The sequence below is a fragment of the Fundulus heteroclitus genome, unplaced genomic scaffold, assembly GCF_011125445.2.
Source record: "Fundulus heteroclitus isolate FHET01 unplaced genomic scaffold, MU-UCD_Fhet_4.1 scaffold_253, whole genome shotgun sequence".
Taxonomy (NCBI): Eukaryota; Metazoa; Chordata; class Actinopteri; order Cyprinodontiformes; family Fundulidae; genus Fundulus; species Fundulus heteroclitus.
The window spans coordinates 38,828-65,153 of NW_023396664.1; the positions used below are offsets into that span (position 1 = coordinate 38,828).

Below are 26,326 nucleotides of genomic sequence, written 5' to 3' on the forward strand. Positions count from 1 at the left end.
ATAAAGCTCAACCAATGTTCTAAAGGACACTGATGTTCAAAGAGATTTAGGTTTTGCATTGTTCTTTGCACTAATATGGCCTTTTATGTTATTTATTGAGATTTTTGTTATATTTCAAGGGTTTACTGTACACTGGCAGACACTTAAGAAAGTTTAAGTAATGTTTACTTCAGAAGGGTTCAAAAGAACACTAAAGAAACTATATATCAACTGCATGACTAATTAATGATTAGTAGATCATCTATTTATACATTCCTCATCCACTATTACTTGTCTAGGAGTAAAGCATTAGAAAATATGTTTATAGCTTATTAAGTACGAGTTCCACCAAAACGCATTTAGGACTTCCTGTCTGTCTCTGTTTGTCTCTCTGACAGGTTGATTCAGTTGCTCTGGATGTTCCTGTGAGTGTGGTAGATTAGTGACTCTGCTCCTGTGGATCCTCCCACAGTGTTTGATCAGCAGCTGGAACCACAGTGACTGGGATCAAACAGGAATTAGCAGAATCCATCTGATATGAAGCTGTACTTTGAACACCACTTCCCTCCTCTCTGAAGAGTAGTCAGATATCTGTGTTCAGCTTTTTGTACAGCCTCTTCTACACTTTGTATCACTGTGTTTCTAGAGCACAGTAGTAGAGAGCTGTGTCTGCCAGGGTTAGCTCTCTGATGCTCAGCTCAGTGGATGAAGATGTTGTTGCTGAGAAATATGGCTTATCAGGATTATATTCAGCAGAGCCTCCTTTTCCTCTTTTCCAGAGTAGAAACTGAGGAGCCTGGAGGTCAGAGTGATGTCTGAACCAGTGGAGGTCTGCAGAGGATACAGTTGTCTCATAGCTACAGCTGAGTGAGACAGGTTGTCCTTCTGTCCCTCTGACTTCATCTCTACCAGCAGAGATTGTGTCTCCAGCTGTTAGTCCTGGAAAAGGAGGAGAAAATGAAGCCGTTAGACTAACATTGTCCATGATGCTGAGAGGAGAAGACAGTGGACACATGTCCCCTGTTCAGTGTTACTCTGTGGACATTCACAACTAAATCAACAGGAGAACTCTGTCAGTTCACTTTCCAAGATGATGAAAAACTGATTTTCCTTCTATCAGAGCAAAGGAAGCAGAAAAGTAGTGAAATGCAGTCTGTATCTGTGGTTAATGCAGCAGCTGGAACAAAACCTGAATCCCTGTTCTTAAACTCACCTCTAATGTGAGATAGAAGCAAAAAGAGGTAAAGCAACATGTCTGTGGAGCTCTGAAAGCCACACAGCAGATGAACAATGTTCCTCCACTGCAGGAGGAAGACATAATGTCATTGGAGGAGCTGAAGTTCAGTGGGCGGGGCCACTTTTACTCAACCAATCAAAGAGTTTCCTGCTTCCACAGCAGCTCTGTCTCTGATCTTTACTGCTTCATGTCTCTGTTGTCTTTGTCATCAGTCCAAGGACTCAACAATCAGTGGTTGAACAGTGTGTGAGGCCCTCTAGTGGATGTTGTGGAGTACTGCAGGTTCTTGTACAGAGTTCTGGTGTTTCCTGTCACTGTGGGCTTCACAGCACAGTAGTACACAGCAGAGTCTGTCACTGCAGCAGAGGAGATCAGCAGGTCCATCTGGGTTTTATCTTCACTCACTTTAAAGGACAGACCAGGAACTGGCTGAGATATTTCTTTTCCTGATCCAAAATGAGAGATCAGGAACTCTGGAGGTTTTCCTGGATATTGTCGATACCAGTAGAAATAATCAGAACCAGTTGCTTTTTCAGAGTATCTGTAGGACAGAGTAACAGAGCTGCCTTCTTGACTGGACTCTTTATCTTTGACTGCTGTCAGTTCTTTACAGCTGACTCCTAAAGGAAGAGAGAAATGTCAGATTATTATCAAAAAAATCTTTACATGAAGTTGAATCTAAAATAGTTCTCTGAAGACTGAATCTGACCTGTTAGAAGTGAGGCAACGATCAGAGAAAGTCCATAATAGTCCAGAGCAGAGATGATGTTGGTGTGGTGAACTGGGTTGAATGTGGAAGTTTGTGTCTCTTCTATAGTTCAGTAACAGCTCAGCTCCTCCCTGAAGCTCTCAGCTCCTCTTCCTCCTGCTTAACAGCCTCACAGCTTCTTCTGGTTTCTGGAGGAAATAAAGTTTTATTTCAATTGAGTAAATTAACTAGTATAAAGCCCAATAATGAGGTGGTTTGAACTCTTAATTAGACAGATAAACTGAACTATCTGTTTGGTGCCTCTTAACTAGTGCATGCATGGATCAGGCATAATGTTATGACCACCAAAAGGTGAAGGTAAATAGCGTTGATGATCTTTGAATCATGGTACCTCTTAGTGGGAAAATATATTATACAGCAAGTTAACAAATCTAGATTCTAGTTTAGGCAATAAAAGCTGGATTATGGGCAGCAAATTGATCTTTGGTTGTTGGAAAGGTATCAATCTGTGATGGGTAGACGACTGGGTCAGAATATCAACAGAACCACAGATGATGTGGGCTTTTCCTGGGTCTGCATAGGTCAAGATTCATCAGTGGTCCAAAAGAGGAACAGAGCTGAATAGGTAAATGGGTCAAAGGAGGTCAAAGGTCATGATAGATACAGTAGAGATCACTGGTCAGTTTGTTCTGATCCACCAGACAAGCTGCTGGTTCTGATAGAACCACCCTGGACCTTGAGGACTGGACCCCTGATAAACACTAAACCATTCTGTAATTTGGATCACAAAGGTGGCTACCCTGAAAATGTACCAGGTACACCAGTGATGGCCAAATGAAGCTTCACAAAGCAATGAAGCCTTCAAGCTCATTACTTCACCTAAAGGATCATTACCCAATGCTTCATTCAGTGCTCTCTAGTGACATCTGCTGCTGCAGTTTCACCACCACGGCCTAGTCCCTAAAATAACTTCAGAAAACAATGCTGTCACAACGTTTTGTCCAGTAACCATGAATCTGAGTGTTATGGAACTCTGACAACTGTTTTGAGTTCCTAAAATGATTTTCAGCCAAAGTAATCCTGCTCTGATGGTGGCTCTCACTGGTTGTCTTTTATTTTATGGCATGGGCTAAAATGTCATATATATTTGGGGTAATTGTGTGTTGGGTGTGCTTTCCTGTGGAGGCAGGCACAGGGTTTGTCATATTATTTTTTCAAACTTAGCATTACCTCTGTAATGGATTAAACATAAATGAATATATATATCGACAGCATTTTTAAATATTGTTTTCTCATTAGGTTTTAATTTGAAACCAGCCCTTTGAGGATAATTCTGTCAGCTTTGGAGGCTCGCTATTTGAGGGTTACTACGTGTGTTTCTTTCTTTATTATATGTGCACACATCATGCAAACTTATTTTGAGTGATTATCAAAAAGTATTCCTAAATGGGGGAGGCTTTTCTCTTTTTTCTGGTTGCATTTCACTTCTGCTGAAGCAAACCTGTTCTCAGGTGATATAATCTCTATCAGTACTGACGGCCTGACCAAACAACACACAAAGCAACAGGTTTATCATGCTTTTATTTTGAATAACACCATGAAAAATATTAAATATGAAGCAGTCACATGTGAAATGGAAGGTGAAGCATCGTTTGTAATTGGTCACATGGTTTTCAGCAAGACCACACAAGTCTTGAAGGGGAGCTTTGTCTGACACGCACCCTTTTTACTTGGTACACACCTCGAAGCCTGGCTTCAGATGTCCATCACTACTTTACACTGTTGTGCCATTTTAAAGCCATAATGACATAATGAAGTCAGATTGAATTCTCACTACGTACCATGGGGATGGAATCAAAATGCAGTTTAAGACCACTCCCACACAAACAAAGGTCAGAGCACTTCTGACCAGACTCTCAGACGACGACTACTTTTTACCTGGAGCCCTCGAGGAAAGGGGGGGCTGCCGTGCAGGTGCCACACAAGGGGCCTTGAAGAGGCCACGAGCCAGCAGCCATGAGGGCTCAAGGACCCCAAAAAGCTTAAGCTGCATGAGGTGCTGCGAAACTCATCTGCCTGCTTCGATGGGGTGACAAGAGCGAAAGGACCTGATTGACCACGGAGATTCATCACACAGATCGAAGCTAAGATGCACTCTGACTTCTGCAAAAAAACAGCCGTGAAGTACAGAATGCCAAAACAGCTTTGTTTATTTTTGTCAGCTGTTGCAGGAAAGCGGACTCGAGACGACGGGGATCGGTCGCCTTCCCTCACCACACGAGCTGGGAGATCAGACACGCTGCGACCGTCGGTCGAGACCACATGTTGCTGCTGCAGAGCTGCATGCTAGCCCGCTGCTGAATAGACCAACAATTTCCCCTGCTTTTCAGTGCTCCTTCCTTGGATGGCCAAAGTGGACTGAACTCACACGAGGCACTGACAGGTTGGACAGAGAGACCCAAAGGGAAAGTTACCTGGTCATTGGAAATGTTTGTGATGCGTCCACATGTCTTTAAACAAAGGGATTAACGGAATTAGCCCATGCTAGCATCCTGTTCCATGGCATTGCTGATATGGTTTAGATGTGTTTTAAGGTTATAGCAAATTTTATCTCCACGGGGGTTTCATACATTGATGGGATATTTAATTCAATTCAATTCAATTCAATTCAATTCAATTTTATTTATATAGCGCCAATTCATGAAACATGTCATCTCAAGGCACTTTAAAAAGTCAAGATAAATCGGATTATACAGATTGGTCAAAGAATTTCCTATATAAGGGAACCAGTTGATTGCATCAAAGTCTCTCCAAGCAGCATTCACTCCTGGAGAAGTGTAGAGCTACAGGGACAGTCGTCTGCATTGTCCATGGCTTTGCAGCAATCCCTCATACTGAGCAAGCATGGAGCTACTGGCGGACATAAAAACTCCCCATTAGCGCAAAGGAAAACCTCCAGCAGAACTGGGCTATGAACGGTCATCTACCTCCACCGACTGGGGGTTATGGAAGACAGAGTAGAGACACAACAAGACAGACAAAAAAGCACAGAAGCACACATTGCCAAGAACAGCCAATAACTTCCCTGCTTTCAGTGCTCCTTCCTGGAATGGCCAAAGTGGACAAAACTCACACGAGGCAAAAGACAGGTTTGGCAGAGAGACCCAAAAGGGAGAGTTTAAATGGTTCATTTAAAAAAAAATTGTAAACTGTTTGCACATGGTGTCTTTAAACAAAGGGCTTACTGGATAGCTCATTGCTAGCAGTCGGTACCTTGTCATTGTCAAGTGTGTTTTATGGTTATGACAGAGGTTATCTCCACAAGGGTTTCATACATTGATGGGACATAAATGCTTACGTTATCCAGCCACTCAATATGACTAAAAATAAAGATAAAGCCTTTATTTGTTAGCGCCGAATGCCTGCTAGCCAAAATTCTATTAGCTCCTGCTAACATCCGGTTCCAGACATTTCAAAAGGAACTTGTTTTGAAGCGTAAAGCTCAACCGTTCGGCTTCGCTGTCGGCCGATAGGGCTATGAGCCTTATTCCCGCATCAATATCAAATATTAATGTCGGTTTTAAAAGCAACTTTTGACTTTACCCAATTTAGCGACCAGTTGCTACAGTGACCCGTAGCGTCCGGAGGTGGAATCGCATAAACAAAGGCAAGCAATCCTAAGGTAATCATTTTACTAAGCAAATCAGTCTTTAGAATATTATTTACTCAATATAATGTTCTGGTTAACTTGGGCTTTGCATTGTGAATGGATTGAAACACGTCAAATGTTTTTAACTCCATTCCCTGCAGTGAACAAGGATTCACTGATTCACTCTGATTATGATCAACCACTTTTGTTTTGTCTTTTATTTGTTTTTGCATGTAAATAGTTCCTTAGCTTCTTTTTATCTTAATTCTGCTCAGTAGTTTAGTTACGTTTCACTAGCCTGGTAGAGAGGATTTATTGATTGAAATATTGTGCTAATTCAGATAAACAGAATTACATAGTGATGTTTTCTGGATGTTCATTTTATTTCTGTTATTAAATTCTTGAACTTGAAAAGAAGTTGTCACTCCTTTATTCTATGTGTGTGCACAGTTTGCTGTTAAAAGATCGCTAGTGCTCGAATTCATCCGTTTCAACCATTGTCTTAATATCAGCTTAAGAGCTGATCATTACCAGACAATACTTGACAGACAAAGAGTTATTTATGAAACATTAAATAACTTTAAACAGCATATAATTGCACAACACATGAAATGTGTTATCTTTATAAACCTTAGTAACTAGTAACTATTCTACAGCTTAAATCAATTAGCCGTCCTTCTATGCAGCACATTTTGGTACATTTGAATGCTGTAGGGTTCCAATATTGTGTCTGATATTCATCAAAATTTCCTCAGCTGTTTTATTTGAAACAATTTTAAATGAAAGATTACATCAAAGACAAAAATATATTTTATTGTGTGAGGGTACGGAAATTGTAGAGGGTGTGTAATGGCAAATCTTTCACAGGGCACCAACTTGTCCAGGGCTGATTCTGATGCTTTGTTCTGTTGTTGCCAATTTGACTGAAGAAACCAACTGGTGCAATCTTAAGAAAATATTTCCTTTAATGTTCCTCAGTGGGAAAAGTGTTGAACACTGTTAAACATCTGCATAAGATAGCTTGTGGCTTTTGATTTACAGTATGTGTATACAGTGTGCAATTTGCAAAAAAAAACAGAGGGGGGGATAATTTCTAAAGTTGTATTAATGAATCAAAGTTTTATTTATAATGGTTAGCCAGGTGCTCTTTCAGGTAGCTAGCTAGATCCAGTAAGTTAGACTTTTGTTTTTAAACTTGCGCCATCTACTGTCGGGACTCAGGAGTGGGTATTAATTTACTTTAGCCGCTTTGAGCAGAAAATGTAATAATACTCTTTAAATACAAACAACAAAATTAATTTACAAGTGTGAAGGACACAAGACATGTATTCATATCAATTTTGAAAAATGCATCATATTCAGGGGTTAAATCAAAAACAATCAATTTGACTGAAAACATTTTCTAGTCAGCCCATATATTCCCGGGCCGTGGACGTCATGCCACCTTAGTAACCTCATTTGCTTATTGTAACAAGTCCACTTTAACCAAATCTGGTAGTTCCATTGACAATTCCTGTATCTCTCCCACCTTGCAGCTTCAGAGCCTTTGCACCATCAAGGACAGCCCTCTGCATAATCTCCTTCACTTTCCACATCCATAACATCACCTGGTTAACTTTCATATTTGCAGCATCAAGCAAGTTCTTCCTTCGCACTTTTGCCAAACTGGTCCACAGTCCACTCACCTTTTGCGCTCATTTTCCGAATGACGAAAGTCCCTCACAGCGACGGAGAACATTAAACCCCTGATAATATTACTTATTCAGAACAGAAGGGGGAGGAATGTATCCCCCCCAGGGATAAAACACGAATGACCAGAGGGGGGGACGTCACAACCAGAGGGGGGGGGGGAAATCCCCCCACCCCCCCCCCAGCAAATCGCACCCTGTGTGTATATAAGCCAACAGGATGTTCAAGCTGAGGCTGTAATATGTAAATCTAACGCCACTAATGGAGCCCGGGCCTCATGTGCTGCACAAGGTGCCTTTTTTTCAGCTAGAGCACCTGGCCCCCATAATCTCTGTGCATGTAGGAAGGTGGCTTTTTTCAAGCATTTTTTTGTTTCAGCTTTGTTTTGTTGCATGGTTGGATGTATTTTTCTGTGCATGCTTTTTGGAGACACTAGTTCCTACCCCTTTCCTCTGGGCACTGACTGATCAAACAGGTGTATCTCATCCAGAGTGATGAGGCAGGAAGAAAAGGTGCGGCCTCACCTAGTGAGAGAGGGAGAGACTGAGAGGCTGTGGAGGAGCTGCCGGGTCAGCTGCCTGGTCAGCGGCCGACCGAGGAGCAGTGATGGGGAGGAACCTGAAGAGGCAGCTTGAGGAAAGCGCTGTCCACCGACACTGCAACACAAAATATCTGCGGCAGATCCAGACTGAGTGGGAGCAGAAGTGAACCCCAGGACCAGAAGCAGCAAGGCCGTAGTGGGGCAATGGTGAGGCGCACCTGAGCCGAGAACTGCCGCTCAAGCTGCTATGCACAATGGCCAGACAGAGAGGAACCCATCCGAGCCAGGGACGAGGGCAGGATGGAGGAGATGCTCAGGGGAGACGCTGGCCTCCTCGGCTCAACCGCTGGGTCAATAACTTGGGGGGGTGGACTGCAGAAGGACGCCGAGCAGAAGTAGCTGACCCTCTCTACCTTACGACTGCATGGGGTTTTGCTGCTGGCCTTCTTATTGCCATTCTTTAAAGCATGTTTGCACTTTCAAGTGAAGCTTTTAGGGTTATTTGCTGTACAGTTTTTAGGCTTTATTTTTATTGTAATAAGGTTGTGTCAGGACCTAGCAGGCGACGTCATGCAGTTTTCTGCCGGCTCCGCCTGACCTGCTTCCTCCACAGGTGGCTGGAGTTGATAGGTGGGCGTGGTACACACCTGCGGCTCGTTCAGCAGCACGTGGCTGCGCTTTAAAGACCGCACTCAGACTGCTGGATGACGCCAGAGTGTTAACCTCGTTTTGGTACGCTTAGAGGCTCCTGTCTTGTGACAGCTTCCTTTCCCAGCGATTAATCCCTGTCTCCTGTTCCTCAGGTCACCTCTTGTTCCGAGTGTTCTTCTGATCTCTGACATCTCTCCGTGTACAACTCATTCACCGGTGCCCACTTGGTGTTGCCAAGCACGGCTGCGGGTTCCAACTGAATGGCCCTGGTTACTCCAGCTCTCCACGTGCCACCCATCCTCCCCGCTGCTGCTCGGGCCCCTCACGGACTCCTCCTGACCGCCCATTCCCGCTCCACTCCCCCCGAGTAGATTGCAGTGCTTGGCGGTAAGCGGATTAACAAACATCACTTTTCTCCTCTCTCCGTGAACAAGTCTAACATCCTCCTTTCTATCCACAGACCGCCCGAGCCCGGCCATGCGTTTTCTCTCTGGCTTCGTTTATTGAAACTCTCCGAAGATCAGCTTGAGCTCCCTTGTGTTAAATAAACATCTCAAACTGCTCCGCACCTCTTGAGTGTATTCTGTATGTGGGTTAAACGACTCAAAACCATGACAGGTTGCTTAAAAATTTGAATCCTGTGGTTTTAAATACACTGCTCACCCCTGCAATATCAAACCTGTTTTATCCTTATTTTAATTTGTTGGCACTGATGGACTCATTAGTTTTGTTATTGATAATAACCTTAATGCTACTCGGCCACCACAAGCACACCTCTGTCACCAGATGATCCAATAATCTCTTCCTCTTCATATATCTCCTCAACCCCTCCCTTCAATAAATCTTTAATCTCATCTTTGTGGCATGGTCCTTGCTAGCCAAAATCATTCGGTGTTTTACTTGTCAAGGTTTAACTGCATTACAGCAATGTAGATTTTAAAATGTGAGTCCAAGGATGCTATCTCTCAAGCCCATTAGACTCTTTAACCACATGTTTGTGGTTAGTTTTCCTACAACAATATGCTGTTTTGCTCTGAGAAAGAACTGCTGGCTAATGCTCCACAGTTGTTGTCAGAAGGGAAGGTAAAATACACAATCTCTGCTCTAATCAAACTTTTAGTCCTTTTTGGCATCGACACAGAGAACAACAATGCTGCAGCAGATAATAGTTCTGTTCTGTCTCTCTTCGACGTCGGTCATGTTTTTTCTCTCCTCTCCAGCTTTCACCCCCTCCCTCTCTCCTGCTTTGCTATGTCTTGTCTTTCTGAGCACTTTCTTCATACCAACTGAACTCTGAAAAACATGGATCTGGTAAGCTGGTCTCTCAATACTATTGATAAAAAATTTTCGACGGGTAGGCAACGAAAGGGGGACCCGTCCGGTCCTGATTGACTCATTTTGTGGGACACACCCTATATTCTTGGATGGAAAACTGTGTGTCTTTTCGACTTTGTCATTCCTGGACGTTTGAAACATTGCATGTTTGGATTTAGGATTATTGGATTTCTTTTTTTTTTGTTTTCTTTTTTTTTCCCCCAGTGTCCTGTCTAGCAATGTGGGAATAGGAATTGATGTCTCAATGCCAGATAGAGCTCGACAGATTTTGCTTTTACAAGTGGAGCGAACAGCTTTCGCCATAGTGCTCCACTTGATTAATGCTTGTAAATACCTTTATTGTGATTCCTGCAGGGAGAATTTAAAATTATATGGACATTACAATGGGAGAATAAAGGAAGAACAAGAAGTGAGAGAGAAAAAAAAGAGTAGAGGTGAAAGAAAGAAGAGATAAAAGGGAGAGAATGATAAAACCTTCTCCGTCTGCTCCTTCACCTGGAAAGAGAGATGCAAAAAGAACAGCACAACCAACAGACATAAAGCAACAGATACAATCGAATGACACCTAGATGCCATTGCTAAATCATATATATTATTATGTAAGCTGACATGTGTAATGTGATACTTGAAAAAAGAAAGTGAAAAAACATAAATAAATAAATAAATTGTAAGATTACTGTATATAAGTGAACATTTATTACCTGGGACCCAGCACCTGTGGGAGTTTGTGAGAGTGCACTAGTTTAGGTGAAAATTATCCATAAGGAAATAGCTTGATAGTGGTTGTGGAGAACAAAAGGCCCGCCTTCCCCGAGCACAGAGGCAGGAGTCAGGGGACCCATAACCCCGGACTCCCAAAGGGGTCCCTAAAGCAGGGCGCCCAGAAGGGGCCGACACAGGATATCTGCACCCCCCCCCCCCCCAAGGAAAGAGTAGAGACGGCCCAGAGGAAATCCCCCAGCCACCGCAATGCCGACGCCCCCAAGAGCTGCGGGGACGAGCCCGTGGGCTCCGCCGGCAGCTAGCCCCGCTGAAGTGGTCCCGGCCATGGGCCCCGGGGGGCGGCTGGGGCCCCCGTTGCGGGGGCGGGGCCCATGGCCGGGACCACTTCAGCGGGGCTAGCTGCCGGCCCCTCGAAGAAGCCGCCAGGAGTGGCCCGGCGCACGCCCGGGAACCCGCCCCAAACCCGAAGCCCACCAATGCGCCAGAGGGCCAAGGCGCCTGCCAGCGCAGCGGAGGAGGGCAGGACGTGGTGGGATGGGCTCCGCACCTAGCGGAGACTTGAGATGTTCTCGGCAGAGGGAGCGGACCACACCAATACCTGGAAAAAGAAAAAAAGAAAAAAAAAACTCATTCACACCATCCCTCCCTTGTGCCCCACTCACCACACACAGATTTAAAAAAAAAAAAAAAGACGCTGTACACACATTCCCACATAACACTCCATAACACTCGCATACAACACTGACCAGTGGGGGGGTCACCCCAAATCGATAATACGACTGCTTGTGCCCCGCCCCCGGACCAGACGCCCCCCGGAGTGAGCCCCCCAAAGAGGGCGGGCCAACACGACCCGTACGAGCCACCCAGCCAGAGCCCCCTTCACCGCCTAAATACCTAATAAACCGCCTCCCTCCCCCACCTTAACCTAGCCACCCCTGCCCCCCGCCCCTCCTGGGGGAGCGGAGGCATCAGCCCCAGACATGGACCAGGACCGGGATAGGGGGCCGGACACAAGCCCACCAGAACGTCCCCCCCCACACACACACACACACCCGTACATTTAATCCCTCCCCAACACTAACGTTCAAACAACTCACCATACATTCGACAGTAGACATCCAGGCTGGGTAGGTCCCTACTCCCCCTCCTTAAAAATAGATAGGGTGTCTGCCTCACGGACCAAAACTGGGAGTTGGTTCCACAGGAGAGGAGCCTGATAGCTGAAGGATCTGCCTCCCATTCTACTTTTAGAGACTCTAGGAACGCACTTGATTTCTGATTAAATGATTGATTTATTTTGTCTCACAGAAACCTGGCTACAAGAGGACTACGTTAGTATAAATGAGTCAACTCCCTCCAATTATTCAAATTTCCACATTCCCAGATCTTTGGGAAGAGGAGGAGGAGTGGCAACCATCTTTCAGTCTGATTTATTAATTAGTCCACGGCCAATTAATAATTACAGTTCTTTTGAACATTTAACCCTCAGTTTCCCTCATCCAAACTGCAAAGCAATAAAACCTCTTCTGTTTGTTGTTTTGTATCATCCACCAGGCCCTTACACTCAGTTTTTGGATGAGTTGTCAGATTTCTTATCTGATTTGGTGTTAAATACTGATAAGGTTATTATAGTGGGTGATTTTAACATCCATGTTGACACAGAATGTGATAACCTTAGTGTAGCCTTTAAAACTATCCTAGATTCAATTGCTTTTGCTCAAAATGTGCATAAACCGACGCACTCTTGGCTCCATACTTTAGACCTTGTGCTGACATATGGCATTGATTGTGAAGAATTAACAGTATTTCCTCACATCCCTGTCCTATCTGATCATTTTTTAATAACATTTGAGTTTAATCTAACTGAGTTCTCCACCCCCAAAAGAGTGTTCCATTATCGTAGATCTTTATCGGATAATGCTGTATCAAAACTTAAAGAGTCTGTCCCCTTTTTAATATCCTCCGTAGTTGCAGAAATGCCCTGTAGATGGCAGCAATGTTGTTTCTTCCAATTCACAAATAGATGTCTTTGTAAACGGTATGACTTCGTCATTGCGTTCTGCATTAGACAATGTAGCTCCCTTGAAAAAGAAGGTGATTATTCACAGGAAGCTGGCTCCTTGGTTTAATTCAGAGCTGCGTTCCTTGAAGCACAATGTTAGGAAATTGGAGAGAAAATGGCGCTCTACACACCAAGAGGAATCCTAGGGACAGTCTATTGTTGTATAACAAGACCCTTCGCAGAGTTAGAGCAGCATATTTTTCATGATTAATTGAGGAGAATAAGAATAATCCTAGATTTCTCTTCAGTACAGTTGCCAAACTTACACAGATCCGCAGCTCTGTTGATCCATCCATTCCCTTAGCTCTTAGCAGTAATGATTTTATGGGATTCTTCATAAATAAAATTGATTCCATTAAAAATAAAATAATTGGCATCCTCCCAAACATGATTACCTCGTCCTCAGTAAGCGAGGCAGCATTGGAGGAATCTTTAGAACCTGCGCAGTGTCTGAACTGTTTAAAAGCAGTAGAGCTTTCTGAGCTATCTAAAATTTTAGCTTCATCTAAACCTTCGCCCAACCAAGTTGTTTAAGGAGGTATTCCCTCTGATCAGTGGTCCTATTTTAGACATGATTAATCTATACTTGGTAAATGGATATGTACCACAGGCTTTTAAAGTAGCTGTTATTAAACCTTTACTTAAGAAACCATCTCTTGATCAAGATGAGTTAGTAAATTACAGACCTATATCTAATCTTTTCTTATCTAAAATTCTTGAGAAAGTAGTTGCTAATCAACTATGTGAACATTTACAAAGTAATGACCTACTTGAGGAGTTTCGGTCAGGCTTTAGAGCTCATCATAGAACTGAAACAGCTCTGGTGAAGGTCACTAATCACATTCTCATGGCCTCAGATAATGGACTTGTGTCTATACTTGTCCTGTTAGATCTCAGTGCTGCATTTGATACAGTTGATCACAATATTCTCCTACAAAGACTTGAACATACTGTAGGGATTAAGAGGAAAGCATTAGGCTGGTTTAAATCTTATCTGTCAGACAGATTCCAATTTGTTCATGTTAATAATAAATCTTCCTCAAACTCTAGGGTCACCTGTGGAGTACCACAGGGTTCAGTCCTTGGACCAATTCTCTTTACTATATATATGCTTCCGATAGGCAAAATTATCAGACAGCATGGGATTAATTTCCACTGTTATGCTGATGATACTCAGCTATATTTATCCATAAATCCTGATGAATCCAATCAATTACTTCGACTGCAGTCATGTCTTGATGACATCAAAAGCTGGATGACTTTAAATTTCCTGCATCTAAATTCTGACAAGACCGAAGTTTTAATCTTTGGGCCAGAGTCCTCAAAAAATAAACTTCTTAACCAATCACTTAATCTGGGTGGCGTTAACCTGGCCTCTGGTAATAAAGTAAAAAATCTTGGTGTTATTTTTGACCAAGACATGTCATTTAAATCCCATATTAAACAGGTTTCCAGAGTTTCCTTTTTTCACCTCCGGAATATCGCCAAAATTAGAAACATTCTGTCCAGGAGTGATGCTGAAAAACTGGTCCATGCATTTGTTACTTCAAGGCTGGACTATTGTAATTCTTTACTATCAGGAAGTCCACAAAATGCAGTTCAAAGCCTTCAGCTGATCCAAAATGCTGCAGCAAGAGTTCTGATGAAAATCAACAAGAGGGATCATATTTCTCCAATTTTAGCTTCCCTTCATTGGCTTCCTGTTAAATCAAGAATAGAATTTAAAATTCTTCTTCTAACGTATAAAGCCCTTAATAATCAAGCTCCATCATATATCAGAGCTCTGATTACCCCGTATGTTCCTAACAGAGCACTTCGCTCTCAGACTGCAGGTCTGCTGGTGGTTCCTAGAGTCTCTAAAAGTAGAATGGGAGGCAGATCCTTTAGCTATCAGGCTCCTCTCGTGTGGAACCAACTCCCAGTTTTGGTCCGTGAGGCAGACACCCTGTCTACTTTTAAGACTAGGCTTAAAACTTTTCTTTTTGACAAAAATTATAACTAGTGACTCATGTTACTCTCAGCTACCTTTATAGTTTTACTGCTATAGGCTTAGGTTACTGGAGTATATCAGGATCTAATTTTCTCACTATATTGAGTTCTACTGTTCTTCAATTATGCATTATGTGTTGTCATTTCTGCTTTAACTTTCTGTTCTCTCTCTTTTCTCTTCATAGTAGGTACACCTGGTCTGGCGTTCTGTTCACTGTGACATCATCCAGAGAAGACGGCTCACCTGCTACTACCATCTAATGTAGAACAGATTACTAGATCAATGTGTGCTTCTGTGCTTTTTTGTTTCTCTTGTTGTGTCTCTGTTCTGTCTTCTGTAACCCCAGTCGGTCGAGGCAGATGACCGTTCATACTGAGCCCGGTTCTGCCGGAGGTTTTTTTTCCCGTTAATGGGTGGTTTTTCTTCCCACTGTCGCTTCATGCTTGCTCAGTATGAGGGATTGCAGCAAAGCCATGTACAATGCAGATGACTCTTCCTGTGGCTCTATGTTATGGGAGGTTTGGGTGGAATATTAAACAATAGTAACTGAGTTCCCATCTTTACTAAATGACGAGACGGTGGTATAACGTTCCAGCACTTTTATTGAGAAACAGAGCAGAGATTCACATAGTTGGAAAGTAATCGCACCCCACGGTTCCGCTGCAGTCTCTGTCTGCCCTGTCTCTGTCTGTGTCCCTTTTCGGGCTTCCCCTAATACTGCACCGTGGCCTTCCCATGAGACAAAACAAAGACAGTCTATCGTAAACAATCAGTATCCCTCAGCAGCTGCAGCATTTGGCCTTGCAATCAGAAAACAGTGGATCTTATACACAGACATCAGGTCTCCAGGCCTCCTCTGTCCGAGTGGTGTGAGGCCATAGTGACTTCAGAATAATAATTCTTATAACACTCTACGGTTCCCCAGGAGTGAATGCTGCTTGTTGGGACTTTGATGCAATCAACTGGTTTCCTTATATAGGAAATTTTGACCAATCTGTATAATCTGACCCAATCTGTATAATATGATTGAACTTGACTTTGTAAAGTGCCTTGAGATGACATGTTTCATGATTTGGCGCTATATAAATAAAATTGAATTGAATTGAATTGAACGTATATAAAGCCCTTAATAATCAAGCTCCATCATATATCAGAGCTCTGATTACCCCGTATATTCCTAACAGAGCACTTCGCTCTCAGACTGCAGGTCTGCTGGTGGTTCCTAGAGTCTCTAAAAGTAGAATGGGAGGCAGATCCTTCAGCTATCAGGCTCCTCTCCTGTGGAACCAACTCCCAGTTTTGGTCCGTGAGTTAGACACCCTATCTATTTTTAAGACTAATCTTAAAACTTTCCTTTTTGACAAAGCTTATAGTTAGAGTGGCTCATGTTACCCTAAGCTATCTCTATAGTTGGCTGAGCTATCTCTATAGTTGGCTGGGGCCCCTGCGACGGGGGCCCCAGCCACCCCCCGGGGGGCCAGGCCCCGCGAAGAAGCCGCCGGGAGTGGGCGGGCGCACACCCGGGAACCCGCCCCAAACCCGAAGCCCACCAATGCGCCAGAGGGCCAAGGCGCCTGCCAGCGCAGCGGAGGAGGGCAGGACGTGGGGGGATGGGCTCCGCACCTAGCGGAGACTTGAGATGTTCTCGGGAGAGGGAGCGGACCACACCAATACCTGGAAAAAGAAAAAAAGAAAAAAAACTCATTCACACCATCCCTCCCTTGTGCCCCACTCACCACACACAGATAAAAAAAAAAAAGATGCTGTACACACATTCCCACATAACACTCGTATCCAACACTGACCAGAGGGGGGTCACCCCATATCGACTATACGACTGATTGTGCCCGACCCCGCCCCCGGACCAGACGCCCCCCGGACCGGGCCCTCCAAAGAGGGCAGGCCAACACGACCCATACGAGCCACCCAGTCAGAGCCCCCCTCACCCCCTAAATACCTAATAAACCCCCTCCCTCCCCCACCTTACCCTAGCCACCCCTGCCCCCCGGCCCCTCCTGGGGGGAGCGGAGGCGTCAGCCCCAGACCTGGCAAGCCGCTGACTACCCATTGCAGCCCCCTGCCAAGACCCCGGACACAGTGGCCCGCACCTCCTCCAGGCCCCAGACTCCTTGCCGCCATCGGAGAACAGGGGTGTGCAGAAGACCCCGATCCTCCCTACGCCCGCTCAGATGTTGTGTTGCTGCATGTTGTTTTCAAGTGCGTTTAAAAACTGGGAGCGCCGAAGAGGGTGCATGGCACAGCCCACCCCCCCTCCGGAAGGAAGCTGGTGCCAGCGCACCCCCTCCGGGCAACTGCCCAGAACCCTCAATGTCTAAGTGCGAGAGGAGGTGAAGGGAGCCGTCCGAGGTGAGGCTCACACAACATAAGCCCCCCCAGACGTCTTCCCCCCAACCCCCCATACCATGGCCTACATGAGTGTGCGTTTTAAAAATGTTTGGAGTGAAAGTGTCTAAGATGCATGATAAAATTGGGGAGAGGGGCTTCACCAGAAAGTGGACATCCAGTAACGCCCTCTCCCCCAGGACCTACATGTGTGGCGGCGTGATGGAGCAGGCAGAAGGAGGAGTCCGGGGATGGGGAGCAAAGGACTGGGAAGCCATCCCAGGGAGCCAGCTCCTCTACTGACTCCAATAGGCACCCCCGCTCCCCGAAAGCCCCACGCAGAGAAGGGGGCCTCGCCAGTGGCACCACCGTAGCCCGGGGGCCAGGGAGAGGCCGCAGGGCCCGCCAGCCAACCACCCACCAGGACCAACACCTCCACCCCCCCCCCCAGCCCACCCACCAAGCCTACTGGCTTTACCCCCCCAAGAAAAAAAAAAAAAAAGTAAATAAATAATTAAATAAGAGGGGGGGACCCTGGCCAGCAAGCCCGCACGAGCCATCCCAAACCCCACCCCCCAAGCGAAACCCGCACCGGGAGACGACACGGACCAAGACCGGGACAGGGGGCCGGACACAAGCCCACCAGAACGTCCACCCCCCCCACACTTGTAGATTTGTGGGTCTGACTCCAGACCCTGGAGTCAGATCCACCAGGCACCATACTCCAAGTCCCCCCAAAACCCCAGGAACCCCTCCATCCAGCCACTGCGCCCTGCAGGAAGCAACCCACCGCCCCCTATTCCACTAAGTGATGGTGTTGATCAGAGGAGCCCAAAGAGACCAATCAGATGTGGAAGCAGATGCTGTCTCTAGATTAATATGATCCAACAAAAGATCTCTATACTGATTGATACTGAGATTTTCTTTACTTTTCCAATTCATGAGGATAGTTTTCTTTGCGATACATAATGCAGTGAAAACCATGTAAACTATTTCTTTTTTCAGAGGACTTTCCTCAAAATTACCGAGCAAGCAAACTGATGGGAATGGTGTAATTTTACAACTCAAGCACTTTTATAAGTCCTTACATATCTGTGTCCAGAACCTATGGACTGGTGTGCATAACCATAACGCATGAAAATAATTATCAAGATGATTGCCTATGCAGTGTGGACAGATATTAGATTGTGCCAAACCCATCTTGAATAGTCTTTGTCCTGTGTAGTGTACTCTGTGAAGGATTTTGTATTGTATTAGTTGTAAGTTGGTGTTTCTAGTCAATTTGAAAGTTCTTAGACATATCTGAGCCCAGAAATTTTGTTCAAAGGTGCCTGATAAATCCTTTTTCCATTTCATAATAGGAAGAGATATCGAATCATCTATTTTAGTCAGTGTCCTGTATGATTTAGACAGTAGTTTGGGGGGGGGTTAAATCTAGGAACTCTAATATATTAGTTGGGATTTGTAAACCACCATTAATATGCTTATATTTATTTCTAATTATAGATTTAAGTTGTTCATATTCCAAGAATTAATTTTTACAAATGCCATATTGCACATTTAGTTTAGCAAAATTGATGAACTCGGTTCTGTCAAGTAGATGTTCCAGATATTTATAATAATTGGATTTCTACTTATTGGTTCTGGTGGATTTTTGATGTATCAGCAAATACAGCGGATGTCGGTAACCATTTGGCCTTGATCAGGCTGCCGGCTGCATATGACGCGCTCACTAAGGCAGTGAACGGACAAACCTGGAAGGTGGAGGAGCAGAGCCGAAAAGCTGGCTGTGCTGGAACGCAGACTGGCTTTGGTGGTTGAACTCAAGAGGAGATGGGATAAAATCTGGAAGTGAAAACGTGGAAATGCCCAACTAATTGGAATATTGGATTTACCATTTGGAGCTAGCAAAAGACTTAAAGCTGACAGGAAAGGCAGTGCAGCTTGTCTCATAACAAATAACATATTTGGTTTATGCCCTCCCTATCTCTACTCCTGGATTGTTATGGCGTAGAGCTCAGAACTCTCCCCCACTCCCTCCTCCCCCGCTGACATCGGTGGATGCTTTCTGAACTGTGGGCCGGCTGACAACATCAAGGACAATGGCCTCTGGAGAGCGTTCATGGAGATATAAACACTTTCACCCAAACAGACACACATAACTGATGCTCATATAAACTGATGAAATTAAACACGACTAGTCTCAAATGTTTACCTTCTGCTATATGTGTCCCGTCTTATTTGGGCTTTTTGTGCAAGAGGTTTTTGATATCTCAAACTGTATCCTGTAATAGGATAAAGCATGAGTTATGTTTTTCCCCTCCCAGCTTCCTTTTGTGGCCCCTATCTTTCCACAGGGTAATGGCAGCGCCCTGTGGGCACTGTGTAAGGTAGTTCCTTGGCAGGTAAAGTAAATTGTCTCCCCTTGAAATGTTTGTGATGTTTTGTGATGGCGGTTGTACTGAAACAGCAATTTCCCTCTGGGATTATTAAAGTATTTCTGATTCTGATTCTGAAGATAGTGAGCTATAATCACACTCCTGATTATATGCAAGTCTATCTTCAACACAGCTGCTGGTTGGGGCCAGAGGGTATCTCCTAACTCTGATCATCCTAACTGGAGGTTCCTCTGGTTTCCACCGACTTCTTCCACATTAAACTGTTGTAGAGACACAGAGTGAAGGTGCTGCTGCCTCCCAGAGTAGATTAAAGTCTGGTTCCTGCAGCTGCACCTCATGTTCTGCATCCTGATTTATGAGTGGATGTTGTGGAGTACTGCAGGTTCTTGTACAGAGTTCTGGTGTTTCCTGTCACTGTGGGCTGCAGAGCACAGTAGTACACAGCAGAGTCTGACAGCTGGAGATCCTGGATCGTCAGATTAAAAGCTGAGTTGTTGACTTTAGCATGAAATCTGTCTTTGCTGAACTCTGGAGCGTTGTCTCTTGTTTGATAGTATTGTTTCAGCATGTACTTTGGGAAGCTGTTTTCTTCTTGTTTGTACCAGAACACAGCATGATTGGTATCACTGGTTTCATAAAAACATCCCAGAGTCAGTGATTCTCCGTGAGCAGCAACAACTTCTCCTTCCGTCTGCTTCACTGAGTCTCCTTTACACTCTGGGGAAGAACAGAACATGCAGAGGAAGAGATGAATCAATAAAGATGATTGATTAAAGGAGAACAATCAGCAGCTTTAAAGACTTCTATCACATGTAGAATAGATGTCATTTTCACTGATCATTGTCACTTTGAACCATATCAGGTGTTTTTACAAGGTAACAAATGGCACCAGAAATGATCTGCTCTGATTTTCTGTAGAATGAACATTAAAAGCTCTTCATGTAGAGCTCAGTAATGTGTTCAAGTGGTTGAAAAGGAAACATGTTGAGCTTTGTATCTTACCAAAGAAAAGAGCAGCCAGAATAATCCACAGCCAAGGATCCATCTGTCCACCAAGGTTGAAATCAGCAGGAGAAACTAGCTGATGTTCAACATTCAGTCTGAATATTGTTCTCTTCACAGCACCACTTATTATTGACACAATGCTGCAACCCAGAGCACAAGGAGAGCCCGCCTCCTGGAGAATGGCGCCCTCTAGAGGAGCTGAAAGGATGACTAGAACAGTGGAAAAAGGCTTCCAGCAGCTTGTCAGAGGCTCAGATGTGCAGCAGGAACTGGTTTTCCTGGATGTTGTTCATAGCAGAAGAAACGATGAGCAGCAGCTGTAGTGTTAGAGTATCTGTAGGACAGAGGAACAGAGCTGCCTTCTAAACTGGACTCTTCCTCCTTGACTGCAGTGACTTGTTCACAGCTGAGTCCTAAAGGAGGAGAGAAATGTTGCTAAAGACCAGAAGAAACTGGCCTCATTTATTCCAGTGATTTCTAGAAAATGGATCCTTTAAAGACATTTATTCTTCCTGCTTTAAGCTCCATTTTAGTGTGATGACAACCAGAGGAAATGTGACCCAGTGATGCAGCAACAGCACTTTCCTCTCTCTCTGTTCTGTCTGCTTTGGTGCTTTAATTCATCTGACAGTGGGAGTCCTTCTCTGTTCTGATCTCTGCCTGTTTCTCCTCCTCAGCTTCTTCCTCCTCTCAGATCTCTGGATGCTAAAAACACCTGAACCGAAGCTGGACATGATTTTTAGCTTAAAGCTTAAACTCATTAGGGTTTTTGTTTTAATTAAAAAAAGATGATGAGTAGGTCTTCTGGACGAGTTCTTCTGTGTTGAAAAATGTGTCGATTCCAACAGACTTCTTCAGTCTTAGTCTATTTTTTGTACCATGTTTTCTTATTATTACATTTATTTCATTTTGTGAATTAAAAAAAATGGTAAGCAAAACTGTTACTATTAACAGATGCAATGTCAACAAAGTTGCTGCTATGTTCAAGCACTTTGTCATATTATTACAAAAACAGAAATATGATCTATTAACAATAATAGATAAACAAAAACATATTTATGGTTCATTACTTTAGTTTTTTTCTTAGTCAATAATGTTTAGCAATAAGATGTTTATTTTTCACAAGGGATTAGCTCCCAATTCATAATGTGACATTCAAAAGGCTTAAATGCAGTTTTAAGGGTAAGCATTCCAAGTATTTAGTATAAAGTACCATGATTAAGAAATGTAATGGAATATGTTATAAAACCAATTTTAAAGTCAGTTATCTCGGGGCAGCCCATAAGGTTGGATAACTGTGACTCCATAATATTCTACAGGCTCACAGGCTGACAGCTTATCACTCTTTCAGTGTCACTGCTGATCCATAAGAAGCTGATATCACCATCATTCAGGGCTCTTTCTCACTTATTTTTCCCACAACAGTATTATAAGAGCCTCAGCTGAATATCTATAAACTATTTTTCTGGTTTGTTTAGATTGAAATTGTTAAAGTATAGTTTGTGTTGGTATTAAGTGTGGCTGCTTCTTCAGGGGTAGAAGGACCAAACAGGAATCAGAGGTATCCAACCGCTGACAGGAAGTAGTAGTTTTACAAAATGCTGTTTTCCAGCCAGTTTTAAAACCGGAGGACCACTGTTTTTTTTTTTCAGTCCAGAGGCCGCAGAGAAGATGACATCGTAGCCTAGGTTTATTTCCTTTTTAAGTTCTTAAAGGAGGAATAAGTAATTATGACACTTAGGCATGGGTGTTGCATAAGGAGGATTCCAAGGGGCCCTGAATGACCGGGGAACCCAAATACAAAATATATTGATGTTTTTCATGGGACCAAAATCCGTGCCCAGCAGCTATTACACCTAGTGTCAAGTTTTGATCTATTATTTTGTGCAATTCCCCACTTGAAAGGGACAGTCCCTCCACATGAAGATTTTAACAGGATTTCACTCAAACAGCCATGGGATCGGTTCTTTGTCTTTTATTTACCATTCTTTGGTTGGCAGTAAACAGGTGAAAAACCTCAAAAGAAAGATTACAAATACAAGTTATTATCTGAGTTACAGCCAAATTAAATGCACAAAGTCATTCACATATAACCTGGATAAACACATTACTTTCATTGTAACCGTACAACTAAATATGTTCTACCAAACAAAACAGTTGGTATTTTAATTTTCAAAATGTATACTTTATCTTTTAACCAAGTACCTTTAGCCAAATACCTTTTTTACCTTCAATTGGTTTAATATTCATGTTAATTAAATAGATCTCATTATATTTTAGCCAAACTATGTTTCAATCTTTTTTAGCCAAGTTACTAGATCTTACATTTCTTTTTAGCCAAAATTTCAGACTCTGAAGACTAAACTGAATTAAGAACTTGGTTTATTAAGATTTCTACAATGTTTAAATTACTTTTAACCATTTCAAACAAACATTCTTTATGAAACAATGAATTTGGCTCTTACTTATCCTTTGTACCCCACTTGTTTGATAAAACTAAACAACATTGGAAGTTACAAATACTACAGCAAAAAGTCCAATCAAAGTCAAAACATGGCCAATATGGCGCTTACCGGCTGTCCTTCACAGTTTTGTGGAGGGCTTGATCTTGCACAAATACCTTGATTTCAAAGATGAAGTTCCTTGGTTTTGTGGTGCTCTTTAATGCTCCTTCCACTGTCTAAAGACAACAGAGCCAGGTACTGGCATGCTCAGATTGCTTGGAAGATTTGTTCCACCTGGTTCACCACTGATTGAATGGGAGGAGCTCCCAGGCAGTTTGTCAGCACACCTCCCACTCGATCTTCCCACGGGAACCGATGGAAAGATCGTAAATCAGCACCTGCTTACTGCCGGTCAGCTCCGAGTTTGGTCCTCAACTGGTAGTAAGACAACCAGGCGTCGAACATCTCTGTGCAGAACCGTGGTTTGGGTAGCTTCTTTCAGGACTTTGGCGGATGGCCGATTTAGTGTGGGTTTCGTGACAGGAAGGCAGGAGCTTTGGACCACTTTGACGTTTACGTCCCGAACAATGCCCTTAGCATCTGGATTTACGCTCACCACCCGTCCTAGCTTGAATTGGCCCCTCACTGCATTTTGGTCGCACAACCAGACAATATCTCCGATAGCAACGTTGCGATGCAGAGTGTGCCATTTACTTCTCAGAAATAAGTTTGGGCCGGCAAGCTGGCTCCAAGACCTCCAGAACTTGTTGACCTGGTTCTGCATTTCTCTGAGTCTCTTATAAGGGTAGTTTGCAAAGTCAAATGTTCTGATCTCACCGCTTGGAGAGGCTCGGCCCAGGAGAAGTGTGTTGGGTGACACATACTGCACGCTTTCTTCATGGCTCTGCACCCTGGCGTCTATTGGGCATTCGTTGGCAAGGTTTGCAGCAAGTTGTAGTGTTGTCTGAAGCTCGCTGTAGCTGAGGCCAGTGTTGTTGCCCAGGCTCTGGAGTGCCTTCTTGAGAATGCGGACAGCGGCTTCAGCAGCCCCATTTCGGTGAGGTGAGTCAGCAGGGTGAATTATCCACTCCCACTTGGTACCTTTTTGAGCCGACATCTCTTCTATTGAAGTTCTATTCTGAGTATCCAAGAACTGGTACAGCTCTCTTAGGACAGGTTTAGCGCCAATGAAGTTTGTCCCCGGGTCGGACCAGATCTTTCTTGGGTGCCCTCTTATTGCAGTAAAGCGTTGGTAAGCCATCAAGAAGCTCTCTGCTGACATTGTGTTGACCAAGTCTGCATGAATTGCCCTGCTGGCCATACAGCTGAAGACGACACCCCACACTTTCATTGAGACCCGTTTCTTGATGTCATCTTTGACATGATACGGTCCGAAGAGGTCGACTGTAGTGAACTCGAACGGGGCTGCAGGTGTAGTTCTTTCAGGAGGTAGGTCAGCCATTACTTGTTTGCACCTTCTTGCTCTTGACTTTTTGCAGAAAAGGCAGTTCTCCACTACTTTTTGGGCAATTTTCCTCCCTTGGATGACCCAGGCTTTCCTCCTCATTTTCAGCAGGGTTGCAGCCACACTTTCATGACCCTCATCGTGCGCCTCCCGTGCCAATAAAGTAGAGACCCATGCATTACAAGGCAGAAGGGGAACTGCAGCGCCATCCTCCCTGAAGCCATGGATTCTCCCACCGCAAACTAGTAACCCAGATTCTGGTTCTCTGTACACAACCAAGCGGTCCGTAGTGGTAGCTGGGAACGTCACCCCTTCTTGAGCAGCAAGATAGATGTCTCTTATTGCTTCTTGACGTTCTGTGGCGGTGATAACTCCTTTTGTGGGAATCGCCTCCCACTTTGGGTTCTCAATGGACTTTGTTGCAGATGCAAACTTTTTGGCGGCTCTCCAGATAAAAGCAACAGTCTTGATTAGACACTTTAGGCTACTAAAGCGCCTCTCATTCACCAAGTTTAGGACAGCTGCACCAGCAGGAAGTCGTCCCACAAGACTTGGAAGACTTTTTTTCGCTTGGGCTCTTGTGAGTGCTGCCACAAATGACTTCTTTTGCATATTGTTAATGCTTTCTCGAGCTGTCAAAGACACATCTTTTGACGACATAACTGGCCACTCGCTCTCTGGAAGATGTAGAAACTCTGGCCCTTGCTGCCACTCTGAATGGGCATCAAGTTCCTTTGGCCCAGCTCCTCTAGTGATAATGTCGGCTATGTTGAGTGGTCCAGGGATCCACCACCAGTCCTGTAGCCGTGTGCTTTCTTGGATCTCTCCAATTCTATTGGCAAAGAAAGTCTGAAATCCATAGCTTTCACGCTGGATAGCTCCAAGAACAGTCTGACTGTCTAACAAATGGTACCACCTTTTTATCTGGATCTGGGTATGCTGTTCAAAGTACTTTTTCAGCCGGCATGCAAAAACTGCACCGCAAAGTTCTGCTTTGACCGCATCCCCCTTCTGGTCTAAAGGTGTCAGCTTTGCTTTTGATTCCACTAGTCGAATTGTTAATTGTTTGTTACAGTTCCACCGCAGGTAGAGGACAGCACCATAGGAGCTTTCACTGCCATCTGAAAAAGTGACAGCGACTGGTTCAGTTGTTGCCTTTGGTGGAGTAAGGGCTCTTGGGAACCTTACTTTGCTTAGCTGGACGTACTCCTCAAAAATTCCAATAGCATCTTTGCGGAGCTCATCTGACAGAGGAAGGTCCCATGTGTCCTTGACCATGCTACACTTTGGTTTTGCCTCTTGGAATGCCCTTCGGACCAAGATAGCCCCTCTTTGTTTTGATGGTGTTGCCAGGCCAACTGGGTCATACAAACCAGCAACTTGACTCAACAGTTCACGTCTTGTCAGCGGGTCTGGTGTCTGCGTTCGTACTTCTTCTAGCAGCAAGTCTTGCCCAAGTCTCATCTTTTTCTTTCGCCTGGAGAAGTTGACCCTCACCATGACATGCAACATGTCTTCATCCACAATGTAGCCGAGACCCAGCGCCTTGTTGTCTTCCTCCTTAAGCTGGTTCGGCAGGACAACAATATTTGGTGATGCCTTTTCTCGTTCTCCTTTACCTTGACCTGAGAAGACCCAAGGCTTCAATGCAAACCCTCCTGCTTTTAGAATTAGCTCCACATTCTTTGTGATGACTTCAAGTCTTTCACGGCAGTTGTGGGATGTTAAGATGTCATCGACGTAGATATGCTCATTTAATACTTGCCATTCTTCTGTGAGGTGGTTGAATTGAGGCAGGTTAGCGGTCTCCCTCATGGCAAGTTGTGCTATGCAACCAGCTGGTTTGTCCCCAATATTCACTCTGGTTACGGCGTACTGTTCTAGCTCATCACCCTCTGAATCACGCCACAAGAACCGGTGTAGATGGACTTCCCTCTCCTCAAGCCACACAGAATTATACATTTTCCTGACGTCTCCTAGAGCGGCGAAGGAGCCTTGGCGGAACTTGAGGAGGACAGCTCGGATCGGGTTGAGAACGTCAGGGCCTTTCATTAGAAAGTCATTGAGACTTTGGCCTTTGTACTTCTGACTGCTATTCCAGACAA

At 44.2% G+C, this 26,326-nt stretch overlaps 1 protein-coding gene and 1 gene segment (V, D, J or C); both read right to left on the reverse strand.

The window, feature by feature from the left end:
• Positions 1 to 1,100: 1,100 nt before the first annotated feature.
• Positions 1,101 to 26,326, reverse strand: part of LOC118559253 — a 34,888-nt gene continuing 9,662 nt past the window's right edge. Inside the window, 1 exon segment of the V gene segment in view lies at positions 1,101 to 1,836. Within this exon segment, the coding sequence occupies positions 1,445 to 1,836 (392 nt within the window).
• LOC118559250 lies at positions 22,232 to 24,958 on the reverse strand. Of its 2 annotated transcripts, XR_004928725.1 has the most exons (3): positions 24,325 to 24,958; positions 22,886 to 23,820; positions 22,246 to 22,328 (listed from the first exon to the last, which is right to left on the reverse strand). XR_004928725.1 is itself a non-coding variant. In XM_036129942.1 (2 exons), the coding sequence occupies exons 1-2, from the start codon at positions 24,879 to 24,881 to the stop codon at positions 23,169 to 23,171; spliced, it is 1,209 nt and encodes a 402-aa protein (XP_035985835.1). In that variant the 5' UTR covers positions 24,882 to 24,958; the 3' UTR covers positions 22,232 to 23,168. The 2 variants fall into 2 exon arrangements, 1 of the variants encoding a protein (XP_035985835.1); XM_036129942.1 differs by having other exon boundaries at positions 22,232 to 23,820.

Bases quoted from the DNA above. Each gene is read 5' to 3' on its own strand.
- LOC118559250 (XM_036129942.1), bottom strand. From the start codon at position 24,881: ATGTCGTCAAAAGATGTGTCTTTGACAGCTCGAGAAAGCATTAACAAT. The intron at 23,821-24,324 runs AATGAGGAGGAA...CCCTGCTGACTC, and splicing joins GTGGCTGCAACCCTGCTGAA to ACCTCACCGAAATGGGGCTG.